The following is a 13969-nucleotide window of genomic DNA, read 5'->3' on the forward strand; positions in this document are numbered from 1 at the left end:
TGCAATGGCCGCACTATCCTCGGTTTCGGTTTCAAAATCGCTGATTTTTGCTGTCCGCTTGCGGCGTCCACGCGCGTATTTCAGCTGTTGTGTTTTGCATGTTGCTTTCTTTTTGAGCAGACTATATGAAATAGGGTTTTCAAGAGGTCGAAATTTTGAGGGCACTCTTCGTGCAAGGCACCTGGCAAAAGGTGGTGTTTTCCAGCCAAGCCAAATAGAAAAAAAAGGGATATTATGGGCAACATTGGCCGGTTTCATTTATGCCTTCATTTATGTCATATGTGGTGTTAGTATACTGTCAGCAAAAACGAAGAAGAAGAAAGAACAAGGAAGGCAGCAAGGAAGGGACGAAGGTGAATTTGGCATGGCCAGTATTGGGCAAATGCAAGCTGTAAGTGGCCAAGCAATGATTGGCGGTCCGGCGATATTGCAGTTAGCTGGACTCTGGCCTTGTAGGCAATAGGGCTTTGTCCTACCCATCACGAATTTTAGCAGCTCAAATAAAATTAACACCGGCAACAAGTGCATATTTCTGGTAACTCGTCTTTTTTCTTTTTTTCTTCTTGTTTTTCGCTATTGCGAACCCGGCTTGCTGTAGAATTTGCTGTGGTTGAAGAGGCATTTTGTCAGCTCTTCAGATGTTTTTGCTTGGAACTGCAGCAAATATTTGGTAATTTTGTCCAGGCTAAAGTTTACTCTTTTAGTGATACTGATGCTAGACCAAATAGCCTTGCTTTGGTAGCTGTGGTTATGCATTGCACCTGTTATTGTCAAAGGGGGGAAAAAAAAGACGCACATAAGGCTTTACAGGAAAACATTGCACTGTGGGGGAGTGAAGCTAGGCTAGTAATAGTAAATTCAGTGAACAACGAAAGACAGGGCACAAGTTTCAATGCAGCCGTGGTATCGAAAATATGTGTGTACTGTCCTGACCTCCTTGTGTCTACTAGTAAGGGTCATGCTAATAGTTACACTTACTGTACTGTACTAATAGAAAATTGACCATCCAGGCAGGATGGTCAATTTTTTGTCATATAGTAACTGAGTACCTGCTTGCCTAACATAAAAAAACAGTCTATAAGCAAGGTTAACAATCCCTGATACTGTTGATTGTTGAGCCAGTCATCAATACATGTTTTCACTATAAGTAACTGCGCTGATGAAGCTGGAAAATTGTAAGGAGGCAGTGCTGTGCCCTCATATCTCTTTTGTACCACTCATTCACACCCTTTTCATTTAATTTAAATGCAAGAGGAAAACGGGGCTTTACACCGTCGCCTTCCCCCTTTTTTACCCAGGGATACATGCTATAGCGTGTAGTGGCTGGCATTTCCATAGGCTCGTTTTCTTGCACAAGAATGGAAATTGCACTTGCAAGAGAATGATTGTGATAGAGGCCTAAAATGAGTGTTGTAATGTAACTGGAGGGTTAATCGATTGAAAGCTGCACACAGGTGCATGCACACACACAAATGCACAATTAAAGCTTGAAAGATGGACCTCTCTGAAATTGAAAGAAAAGCCAGCCATTTTTTTTTTTTTTTTTCATAATTTTGACTTTTTATTTCCACTAAGGTTGGAAGCTAACCCAAGCCAGGTGGCTGTATCATCTGTTGGGCAACCTGTTACACTGACACCAGACAATGGACAATGAAATAAAAAAAAGACAGCAGCCCCTTTATACGATTTGTTAATTGATCCTCACCGCCACTCCCCGCAATAATGGTGTCCTTGTTGCTGTGGAGGCCTCACCCGCCGCGGTGGCTCAGTGGCTAAGGCGTTGCGCTGCTGAGCACGAGGTCGCGGGTTCGATTCCCGGCCGCGGCGGCCGCTTTTCTGATGGAGGCGAAAAGCAAAAATGCCCGTGTGTACGAGATTTCGGCGCACATTAAAGATCCCCAGGTGGTCAAAATTAATCCGGAGCCCTCCACTACGGCGCGCCTCATCGCCTGCGTTGCGTCGGCGCGTTAAACCCCACAATCAATCAATCAATCAATCAATGCTGTGGAGGCCTCACTGTTGCCACACCGTTGCTTGCAAAATCACGTTTATATTGGAGCTTCATTGCAAAAGTACAATTATTTTTCCAATAGTGGTGAATATGCATTGCCTGTTTTACTGGGGACACATCTCATGTTACCGTCACGACTGCGTTTCAACTGTAATATCATCTTTACTGAGCAATGACGGGTTTCTTAGCTGTTATTGTCATCATGTTTACTGTCACGTTCTCCTGGCGATATAGCGTGCCTGCTTCCCGCAAACGCTAGGATGGCTGCCACGGCACAGCTGCCCACCTCCTGGTGCCGATTTAACTTGTGTACTGGCGCCTTGGTTTTCTGTGCAGTGAACCAAAAGTGCGAGGATGACGACAAGCGGGAACAGGAGCTCCTGCAGCGACTCCTCGAGGTGGTCGAGGCCCGCAACGAGATCGTTGACAGCCAGGAGCTTGACCGCAGGAGGTGAGCGCCTCTCTCTCGCTCCACCCCCTGCGTTGTTTTTATCACCGTGCCGTGAATAGAAAGCCCACCACCATCATTATCACCATTGAGAATTTCCTGTCTGCCACACCTGTATGCCACTTTTGAGCTGTCAGCACGAACGCTATGGTGGGGACAAGCCGTACAAATGCTTGTCATCGGTACAGAGAAGAGGGAAAAGAACAAACACTTTGTAGTAAAAAAAAATACACTTTGGTGTTACTGACGCCCTGAAAAAAAGACTTAACCCCATGAGTTCTGCCAGCTCTGCCTGCATGGAGCACAAATTCTTTCAGAAAATTTGCTCATTGTGTTGGAGTGCAAACTGTACCATAGTAAATGTATTGAGTGGGTATACGCCATTTTCCATAAGTAGCCAGGAGAGGAGGAAAATACTCATGAACCAGTTCACTCAACAGCCCACGCACGTTCCGCCTCTGATAGACCAGCGTTGCCTGTGCGCGCTGGGCTGTTAATCGTTCGGCGCATCGCAACAGAGGTTAGCACTTCAAGAAACAAGGCACACAACAGAAAACAGACAGGACGGGCACTCCTTCAACTGCGCATCTTGCTCCGTGGCATGATACAAGAGTTTTTGTCACTGTGTGCTTAGTTTCTGCAGAACTTTTGACTGTTTAGCCTATGCTGCAAAGCCGGTCAAGGTGCAAACGTCCTTGGCCAGTACTGTGCTGTCATGGGTTGGGGACGAACCAGAGAAAATGAGAAAAAACTGCCGGCAGCATATCTGCATGGCACGGCGTGGCGAAAATGCAGTGCGGTTGTGACATGTTTTTGCTGCATCGCTTCCCAGTGGACACCAAGTTGACATCAGTGGACTCCGTTGCTAAAGCGCAAGACTTTGTACCAACAACCAACTCTCATGTCTGCTTGGTGCTCTTCTTGAACGGCAAGCAGAGGGAGCAAAATCTATTTATCACATGCAAAGCTGTGACAAGGGCGACGAAACGGAACCCTTTTGAAAGTTTGAAGTAACTTTAGCCTTTACAATATATATAACAATGTAACATAACCATTTTACAATATGACATCCATTACAATATACCTTTACAATATAGCATCACTTCTGGTTCCTTGTAATTAATTTAAAATAATGTACATTGTTTGGTCATTACAGCCAGTTGGTGTTAAAAATCCCCTTTTCATTTAATCTAACATTCAAACATCACGGCGTTTTATTTACTTTTTAGGTAAATGCTTTACACTGCCAAACGCAATGAAAGGGTAACTTTCTGCATCGTACACTTCTTGTAGGCCGCAGGATAAGCCGGCAGTACAATGTGCAAAGGCAGCTCGAGATATGCGAACGTTTTATTTGGAAAATAACTCAACTGGGACATAATATGAATAAATAAAAAGTTTATTATATTTACACATTCTCACGGTATCTAAAGTGCTAGAATTACAAGACACGCATTGCTGACCATGTAAAGCAGTTATGGTACAAGCAGAGGGTCCACAAAGATCGACCTCGAGCGAAAGTGTGCATACATTGCACTAAGTTAGGCCAATCATGATCACAACCTCTGAATAATAATTTGACTGGTTCTGCGGTCATGTTGTTTTTCTGGCCAATTAATTCATACTTGTCAGCAACCATCATAAGTATAAGTACAGGATTATATTGTATTGCGATGTCAACAAAGTGGTCATCGCCTCATTACGAGTGCAAGTCAGTGCAAGACCTACGCGTTGTACTCGCTCCGCATTTGACATACATGCTTCTGTAGACATAAATAATCGGCGAACATCACGAGCAAGGTGGCATTAAAAATACGTATTTACTCCCTGATATTGATTGTATCGCAGAACTGCAGAGTGCTACCGTCACCATTACCACCTGCTGTTCGCAACACCCGGAGTCGCCATATCCCACTCTATCGGAAAATTCAGACCTAAAATCCGCTGTTGTGTTCCTCACAGTTGATAAAAACAAAACAGAACACACACACAAGCACTGCAACCACTAATGCAACATCAAGCACCTACGGTTCATTGGGTAATGCACGGACACTGGACAGAGGCACAGAAAGAGTGGAGCACTAACAGCCCAGCATAGCAGTTGTGGCGTTCCCTTCATATATGGTGCTGGCATCTGGTAAAAAAAAAAAGGTAAAATGACGGTGCCCAAGTCTAGAAAGGAATATGACGTATAAGCTCCCAAAACACAGCTACAAAAAAAAAAAAACAGACTAACTTGTAATGTGAAGACAATCTGTGTTTTTGCTTGCATTGTAATTTTCATGGGTGCACCCCTCCACTGTAATGCCAGTAATGGCGATAAGGATAAACGAATAAATAAATAAAAAAATAAATCCGGGGGTTATGTTCTGCTAAGAAAATGCATTGTACAAAAATTGTACATGACAGATCAAGACAAAGTGGCAAAGAAGCGCGAAAAGTGCTTGGTATACATTTATAGAAGAAATTCGGGTTCCTCAATGTCCTGCGAATACAGTAAGTTATATTTGACTGGCTACAGTTCCTCCCGATGTTGAAAAGAGGCCTTGGGCATGTTAGTGGCAGGTATGACCAGTACCTTACTGCTAGCATTGGCAACAAGTTATAAATCTTGGTTCCTAACTCATGCCAGTATAGTGGTAGAGAACTTCTTTTCGGCTTATAATTTCCACACGAGTACCGTGTCCTCATGCACCAGAGTGAGCATGCACTTCCTTCGCGCAAGGCTTGCACGTGTCAGGCTTTCTCGCACAGCTTCGGCGTCGTGCGAAAAAGCCAACTCAAGGGACAAACCATGCGTTGAAGCTTGAAAGTTCACATGCTGTGCGGCGGAGCAAGCTTTTGTTGCGCTATCACTCGCGTCTACCAAATATTCGAAAAATTGAAATATTTCAAAGGGTAAGACTGCACTGTGAAACATTATTTGCGAAGTACTCCAAACTTTAATATTTGCACAACTTTTCAATTCTTAGATGTGGCATATTGTTAAAAAATTTTAACTGTAATCACCAAAAGGAGCTTTGGTGACAGACAGAACACAACTGTTGCATTTGAGTGGTTTTGGATAGGGTTTTGGAAACCTTAGATTTCTAATAAGCTGGAAGGCTGTTATAATGTAGCCGCTCACAGCAAACACGATCACTGTTCTGAAGATTTTTCCTGTTCTTTTTTTCTTCTCAATTTCCTAGGGTCATGCAGGAGGATTGGAGCATACAAGAGCAGATGACTCAGAGGCAAAGTAAGTGGCAATGTTATCACCGTGGCAGCTTATGAAAGCACTTTGTACAGTTCAGTGTAATAGCATCATATCATGCAAAGCCTTCTTCACTTTCATAATGAACTACATACACCAGCAATTTTCATGCGTTTGTGTATAACTGTAACCATAATCAATGTTCATGTGTAGTGTTGTGAAAGACTACTTTGTTGGTGAATGTTGGATGGAGTAGTACTGAACCTCAGGATGAAGTAGACTTGATTCAGTTTTTAGAGTGCGTAGCTTCACATTTTTCTTTAGTGCTTTAACTACAGGAGATTACAGGGCTTACCAGAATATAGTGGTTTTGTGACTTGAGACCTACAAGGTTTTCAGGAACCCACAGTAGTTAAGACGGAGCACCCATTGCATTTCCGGTATTGACCGTGGGAGTGCAGAAAAGAGATATTTTATAAATGAGCCCACCCTTCAATCAGATCTGGGTGTCCTCAGTACTAGCAGGTAACGAATACAGCACACGGTGTTTCTGGGGGCGCCTGTCCGGCAAAAAACATTATGGTGCAGTCCAGATTTTTGTCGTATTGAAGTTCCACAAGCATCAGTTAAGAGCATGAAACATAGAATCCCTAGCATGCAGGGTCACTGAGATTTTAGAGCCGTTTATCTTGTCAGATGGTTTCATCTATTAGCCGAGTGACCAGGGGTGTAGTAGGCGGAGGTAGTGGTTGGGGTATTGAACCACCGCACGCCATAAAATGTTAGCAAGCCTACGCATATGCTTGTTTGGAGGATGCCCTCTTTTCTCTTTTCCCCCAAATAATGAGGAACCTTTCCCAAAGTAAGCGAAAACCCTTGCTTCACCAGTGAAAATCGTGAGAGTTGGCAAGATCTGGTGGTTAAACTGTAATTATCTTGCTTTTTGTTGTTGTTGTTATTAAGAAGAAAAAGTGAAATTGAGCACAATGCAACTGTATTTTTTTACGTTCTGCTATTTTTGTGGCAAGATTCATTAAAAAAAAAAATGAGGTGGAATTTTAGTATAAGGTTAGCATGGGAGAGATGTGAATTACAATGAAATAAAATCCGGTAATTTGTGAACTAGCCATAGCCAGAAAATTTTTCCCTGTAGCTGAGGCAGTGAAAAACCTCCCATATATGCCTAGTCGAGAAGCAGTAGAAAGAATGAACTGTAGAAATGTATCAAGCCAGAAACAGACAGCCAGCCTACAGACTGGATCATTTGACACCACCATGTTGTCCTGGCTGTGCCAAAACATTACACAATGCAACAAAAAAACCAGTGTGCAGTTATATCCACTTGTTCATCCTTGCTCTGCATCTTATCCTCCATCCCATAACAACTTCAAGTAGGTAGTAATTCACAGAAACAAAAATTGTTAAGTGCACACTCTGCTGTAAAATCCTGTTCTTCAGTAGTTTGAAAAACAAAAAACCAAAAGTTGTGCAGGTCTGCAGACAAGGCCTGTTGTCCTGCGGATAACCTGGTATGGTTTGTACAGTAGACGTGTCGTCATTAGTGCTTCATCCTGTCGTCTCCCACTCCTACTCCGTGTATGCGTTGGCTGTTCATTTGGTGCATCTTCTGAGTTCATGGAACTCCTGTGTGTGGCTTGTCTTGGATTACTATAGCCTTCCGCTTTGTCTTCTGTATCGTCATCGGCCTTTGGTCCTGTCGTCTCTCACTTGTACTCTGTCCATGCATTGGCTCTTCATTCCGTGTACCTTTAGAGTTCACGGCAATCGTGGCTGTGGCTTGTCTCGGATTGGTACTGTCTTCCGCGTTGTCAACTGTGCTGTCGGTGCTTCGCTCTGTTGTCTCTTGTTTGTACTCCATCCATGCATTGCTGTTTGTTCCTTGCATATTAAGACTTCGCGGTATTCTTGGCTGTGGCTTGTCTTGGATTGTTACAGGGGTCCCCTGTTTGTCTCCGGAGGGTCTTCAGTCCATTCCTGTCCGCATCACTGTCAGATCCAAAAGGCTTTTGAAGCTTTTGTACTGTTCGGCTGTAGGCTGTGTTGTTCTTTGGGGTTGCCAATCACAGTGGAGCAGCGTTCTTTTGGGGAATCATTGTCCTGATCAAATCTGTGCATTTTTGTTTCACTGAAACCTGCCGTCATGTCTTGATTTCAAGCTTTCAAAGAAATGGGAGTTCAACTGAGACTTGCACCGTGTTTTTTACAGTGGCTTAAGCCTTTGCACTGCCCTCACCTAGTTAAATATCAACTAGCCTGCATTAGAAGACAGTCCCAACAGTTGTCCAACAAACAAAATGCTCAAGCCTGGTTTTATCGGTTTGCAAGTAACGATAAATGCAGCAGAATCTTGGGTGCGGTTAGAGGACTCGAACGAGAGGCATATGAAGCATAAATCAATAACTTGTAAATAAGACACGCATGAAGGAAAGAGAGAAAACAATTGGCGCTGCATTGAGCTTCGCAAACCTGGCAACTTGAACATGGGCTCTGCCCTCGCACGTTATTATGTGGCTGCAGACATTCGTGGTATCAACTCGCAAAGGCAAACGAGGCCAAAGAGTAGGCCCCAGGTTGGCACACAGAACATGGCAGGGGGATTTCCTCGAACTGTTGACAAAAGGAGGCGTTCTTCGATTGCAGTCTCGAAGGCCCGTGCGTCAGCAGCGGTGGCGGAAGAACTGGGAAAATGGTTTCCGTTATTTAACCCACTTTGGATCGCTTAACCAAAAACAATCGGTTAGTATTATTGCACCGCCGAGTGCTGTACTTTATGTTGATGGTCAGTTTGGAAAATAAGGAGCTAAAGATAAAAAGGACGGGTTGGTCATGTCACTCCAGATTGCGGCAATAGAGTTCATGAACTTTCCTGTTCAGCTATTTTCGTAGCCACTACGGCGCAGAAGCCTAATCATGATTCCCGGGCCCCAAAGTCTCGTGTTGCATAAATGCATTTCTAACAGGTGGTTGGCATATCAGCCTACAAGTTGGCATCGGAACCTAGCTTGTGTGTCTCGAAAAAAAGTAGATTGCTGCGCAAAATATTAAACACTTACATTAAACACTCAAGAAAAGTGTGTAAATAGAGTTTCTGAAATTTTTTCCACGAATCGAATAGATCTTGTTATCTGATTTAAGAATGTGACGTCTAATATCTTCAACTATTCAGTTGTACCCGAATATTCAGGCGTACGGTCTGTTTGTCTTGTGTCGGCTGTCAAGTGGACTCTAGCCTGCTGTGAAACCTACGGAGTTACAAAAAACTGATGTCGAAGCATTAGTGATGTGTCAACATTAGTAACAGTGATTAGTAACAGTAACATTAGTAACAGTAACAGTCAACAGTGATGTGTCAACATTAGTGACCTGGGAAGTGCAATCCGTATTCCAGTTTCACACTCATTGATATGTGATTTGGTTTGAGAAACTGCAGTACTCACGCTTTCGTACTCAGGACTTACAAGATTATCAAAATGTCTTAAACGCACATTATTCTGGATGCTGTGCTGTTATGCTCCTAATTTTGATATTTAATCGTGCTGGAAAATACAACCTGCATTAAACAGGCGTCTCTTTTCTGCTGGATCAACTAGTTCATGGCTGGTCTGCTTGTTCATTCCTTTTCTAGCTGTTGCAGCTGAACAATTGCACTATAGTGCAAGTATTCCGCATCTGAGAAGTAATTTTTAAAGAGCTGACGAGCTGACAATCATCACCACAGGATGCTTAAGTCATACAGTTGGTTCAAATTTATGCCAGCACTGACTCAACTGAAGTGAAAATACCTTGTGTGATTACAAAGAATGCCCTTGTTTTCTTCAGACGAGATCAAGGACAAGATGACTACACCCGAGGCCACACCCGAGAAGAAGCACAAGAAGAAGGACAAGCACAAAAAGAAGGACAAGTCGGAGAAGAAGGAGAAGGCAGAGAAAAAGGCCGACAAGCAAGAAGAGATGGGCGACGAGGAGAAGCGCAAGTCACTCAAAAAGATCTTCAAGCAGAAGCTCGTGCTTTCCACCAAGTGAGGGGACAGACACATCGGTGCGCAATGTACGAAGCCAATCCAAGCCAGCCGGGGAGCCTAATATGTATTCGACTAGCCCTGTGTCTTTGGTGTGAGAGGGACTTTAAAGTGCCAGTGGGTGATGAAAGTGGGTTGACATCACAGACGCGTGAGTGGCCTCTTGAATGAGAATAGTGTGGTTCTTTTTTTCTCATAGTGGATGGGTTAGGAATGAGACATTAAGAACAGAGGTATGGTATGTGGTGATTCCGAAGGCTAAGCTGCTCATTTCCGAATGTATGGTAATCATGACCTTGGCCGCACAGCTGGTATTTTTATGTATGAAAGGAATGTGTATTTTATTTTACGATCGATGGTCCCTAGTACAAACGGGAAATTCACCACGTCATTAAGGATCGTCTGCTGTGGTGCTGACGTCTTGTGGGCAAATATTTCATAGGCTGAGCACCAAGCTGCCAGAAACTTTTTTCTCGCAAGATGCATTCTATGTGTAATTGATGTTGTGCCAATCGCTAAATGAATGGGCAAATGCTGAAGATACAGTGGTGCTGGTGTTTCGTATATCCTAGCCCAATACGCAATGTGTAGTATGTTTGTTCCAGATTATTTCAGGCTATCTTTCGATGGCATGTGCGTAAATTTTTTACCAAGTGACAGAAAGTCACTAATGGTGTGTGGTGCAATGTTAGCAACTAAGTTTCACGTCTGGTCTTTGTGTCCATAGAGTAACAGTGCTTTAAAAAGATGGGGTTTATTCTGAGGAAAGAATGAGGGCGGTTCTTAAACCTGCACAGTATTGAGGAAGACTTGTGGTTGCATCATTTGATTCATCAATTAGAATACGCCCAACTGCAAGAACACGAGTTTTTAACGCCAACACAATGCTGGAACTTGTTGAGACAAACTTGAGACTACACAAAAGCACAAAGCTCAAGTCATCTTCATTTTCAAATTGTGTGGAATTTTTTTATATTACCATTGAAATGTCACTGTTATGTGGCTTGGTAAAAAAAATTAACTTGGTTTAAGGAAGATCTTATCACTGTACAATTCCAGATTATGGACAGAGTATTCCTCCAAACTGCAGGAAGCGACAGAAATGTTGTCTTTTTTCGTAGAACCTAAATTCATATCACGGGAACAAAAAACTTTTTTTGTGTGTGTTTGTGCGTGCTTATGGTAGCTGCAAATTGCTGTGTAACAGTGTTTTTATGTGAAGGTGTCGAGTAGTGAAGGCCATTGCACTGTTAAGCTTTATGCCCAGCCAAGCGGTTTTGAGGTCTTGATTTCGTACTTGCTGTGACTATCTGGGGCTCAATGGACCTTTCCTCATATTCATTGTCACAAGACAACACCCTAAAAAAAACATGTTAGATTGGTGGCCAAGTTTTGTAGTTCCTTCACCATCAATCATTTCATAGTGGCATAATGTGAGAACTGAAACAATCAATCAGGGCTGCAGTCTTTTTTTTTTTTTCTCACAAATTAAGAAAGCAGAACAATAGGCTTGAATGGTATTGCAAAAGCATTTCCTTGCTACGTAGGTACGCATTTCTCTTTTCAATTCTTAGCACAGGCTACAATGGTCTTGTCAGGTGCACCTCAAATATGCCAGCACATGCAAAGTATCGATGCAAAATACTCACAAGAACGGTGTCAACTTTGGTGCAGCTCGCGAAAAATGTTTTTGACGTGCCAGAATGCGTTGTGTTCCAAGATAGATAGACGCGTGGTGATAGCCTTACGACACCTCCTATGTGGTGTTGTTTCTTTTGTGGTGAAAAAAAAAATCTATCTTGCAGGCTGCAAGTTGCTCAGAAGGAAACTGTTGTTGTTTTGCGAAACAAATCATATTTCCACTTTTATTTTGTTGTCAGTCCTGACCACTTTTTGGCTTCTATTCTGTGGGAGCAGCAGTTTCGGTTTTGTGTTTGTTGACTGCCCATGTTTATGTTTGTACTTTGCAATGGTGTACATTTTAGTGACCTTCATAAACACTGCAGTGTTGTTTGCAATCATTTTAGTTTCAAGCCTTGAACTGGCACTTTTCTCACCGCATACACGGTGTTACTATCAAATTCGGAATTCGTTTTGCCTTTTGCTCTCCGTGCAAATTATAAAAACGAAAAAAATCCACAAAAGCAACTTATTCCATCACTTTTGTGCTGTCAAGACAGCTTGCTTGACGGCTTGCTAGTAGCTGCTGCTACTGCCAAAACACTTTGTTCTTGCACCTTTTAGAATTTGGTTAAACTGATTCTCTGTGTCTTGCCGCAACTAGCGTTGTATATGTACGTTTCAGTTCCACCTTGTGCTTAGCACTTGTGCCAGTCTATCTGTGGCAATATATAATTTATTTGCAATTTTTTTCTTGTTAAATCATGCAGCTGAACTGCAAGATTAGGCCTCAAAACCTCTGCCTACATTTTTCTCACAGCATTCCGTACTTGAAATTGGGAACATATTTTTGCAACTGTATTATAGGGTTGCTCTGGAGCTCCACTGTTTCTCTGACATGATGTACAACACTTTGCTTCTGTCTTGCTTCTGTCTTTTGCTCAAACTTCACTGTTGTTTACGGGATCTTTGGACACCAGCTTTCAATGAAGAGTTCAGCCAGTTGTAAAAAGGGCAAATAACTAAAAGGAGGCTTTATTTTTGAAAAAACCTGGATGTTTAGTAGTCCGAGGTGGTTTCAAGGTCATTCCTAGTGCAATTTAGCTGTCGCTGAAGACGCTGTTTTGAACAATGCCCCTCCAAATCATTGATGAAGACACTGACGCGACTAACCTGTGACTTCAGCACGCACAATCTTCAGAGTTTAAACTGAAATGCAAAAAAGATGTGTGTGTAAATGCCTGTGGCTAAAAGGCAGAACTCTGTTATTTTACTCATGTTTAGCGAATGATTATACTAAAATATAATGTTATTTTACATAGCTCTAGCAGTAGTGGGACCATTGCTTTTCATTATAATTTCTGCATATGCCGCCTTTGTTAGGAAACCGTATGCAAAGTTAGCTTACTTCCGGCCGATTTCTAGCCCCCTCTGCACACCAGAGTCGAACGGGAAGATCACCACCGTCTGTTCGTTAAGCAAGATTGGTTGGAGCATAAATGAATTTTCGTGCCTTGTTTGGTACCCTAGTGATGGTTCAAAGAGTCAGCAAATGGCATAAAACCTTGTTTGAAAGCTCTAGTGTTATCCTGTCTCAGTTGGGCTGAAAAACATTTGATGGCAATCTGTTTCCGCAGATGCATTTGGGAATAAGATGTAGCCATGAACTGTGTGATGGGGCTGGATCTTTGGTGCCAATCGTGACTTGTATCTAACTAAATGTGAAAAGCTTGCAAAACATGTTGGTGTTTTGAAGTCTACTTGTATCAGCTAGCAAGTGCAGTAACTGAATGGCTACAGTGTCAAGACAGCCGACGGCATCTAAGACCACCAGATAACAACTATTCTAGCTGGTAGTGACATTAATCTACTAGGTGTGCATTTATGTGTCAAGTGCTTCCTTGTTACTGTAGTTTGCAAACTGTATTCAAAAGCAGTGTCAGTACTTGTCCACTGAAAAAGTCGGCATTTTACCGAGCGAATTTATTAAATTACAGTTCCTGCTCACAGAAGAGATACGGGGCTGTAAGGGTTTAGATATGGCTAGTATGATCATTTAGAAGACACCATTGAATAAATAGCTAGCGTGGATATATATTTCTGCCCGTTGTGCAATTTTAACAAAGCACTATTGAGTACCCCACAGAGCTTGCCTCTGCTGAAACAAAAACAGTACCAGATTTTGTAATTGCAACATGCATATGCATTTTACATCAGCCTTAGAAAAATTTTGGTGAACTTAGCATCTTGGAAATGCAGAAATTGCATGTAATATACTGCTACGTATCCTTGCAATAGGTAGGATGTTCAGCCCAACCAGCATCAAAATTTAGTTTAACAGCTAGTGAAAACAAAGTTTCCTACATTCTATGCAAAACTTGTTGCATTTTTTCTAGTGACAAAGTTTTTCAGCATAGGAGTGTCTTCTTGTTAGTAATACAAAGATTTGTCCATTACCATTGTCACTAAGATGCCATCAGGTAATCACTTTTGCAAGATAGTTCAGTTAACACTGTGACGATACTGACATGCAAAGACAAGTAAAAGTGTGGCATAAGCAATTTTGAGCCACCATGCAGTGGCAAGTGCTGTGCCATGCCAGTTATAGAAAGTAGCTATTGTTGACCATTATCATCATCATTGTGTGCAAAAAGC

General features: G+C 42.4%; 1 protein-coding gene across 4 annotated transcripts in view; it reads left to right on the forward strand.

The window, feature by feature from the left end:
- The window catches only part of Mical-like (MICAL-like protein), a 163384-nt gene extending 150006 nt beyond the window's left edge, over nt 1-13378 (forward strand). For all 4 annotated transcript variants that reach the window (XM_077670976.1, XM_077670975.1, XM_077670978.1 and 1 more), the window contains exons 9-11: nt 2348-2462; nt 5648-5697; nt 9493-13378. In XM_077670976.1, coding sequence (XP_077527102.1) covers nt 2348-2462; nt 5648-5697; nt 9493-9698 — 371 coding nt within the window. In that variant the 3' untranslated portion in view covers nt 9699-13378. The remainder of the gene's footprint in view (nt 1-2347; nt 2463-5647; nt 5698-9492) is intronic.
- The last annotated feature ends 591 nt before the right edge of the window (nt 13379-13969 follow it).

Source organism: Haemaphysalis longicornis, unplaced genomic scaffold, assembly GCF_048455015.1.
Source record: "Haemaphysalis longicornis isolate Haplotype H1 unplaced genomic scaffold, Haemaphysalis longicornis Haplotype H1 scaffold_5, whole genome shotgun sequence".
Lineage (NCBI taxonomy): Eukaryota > Metazoa > Arthropoda > Arachnida > Ixodida > Ixodidae > Haemaphysalis > Haemaphysalis longicornis.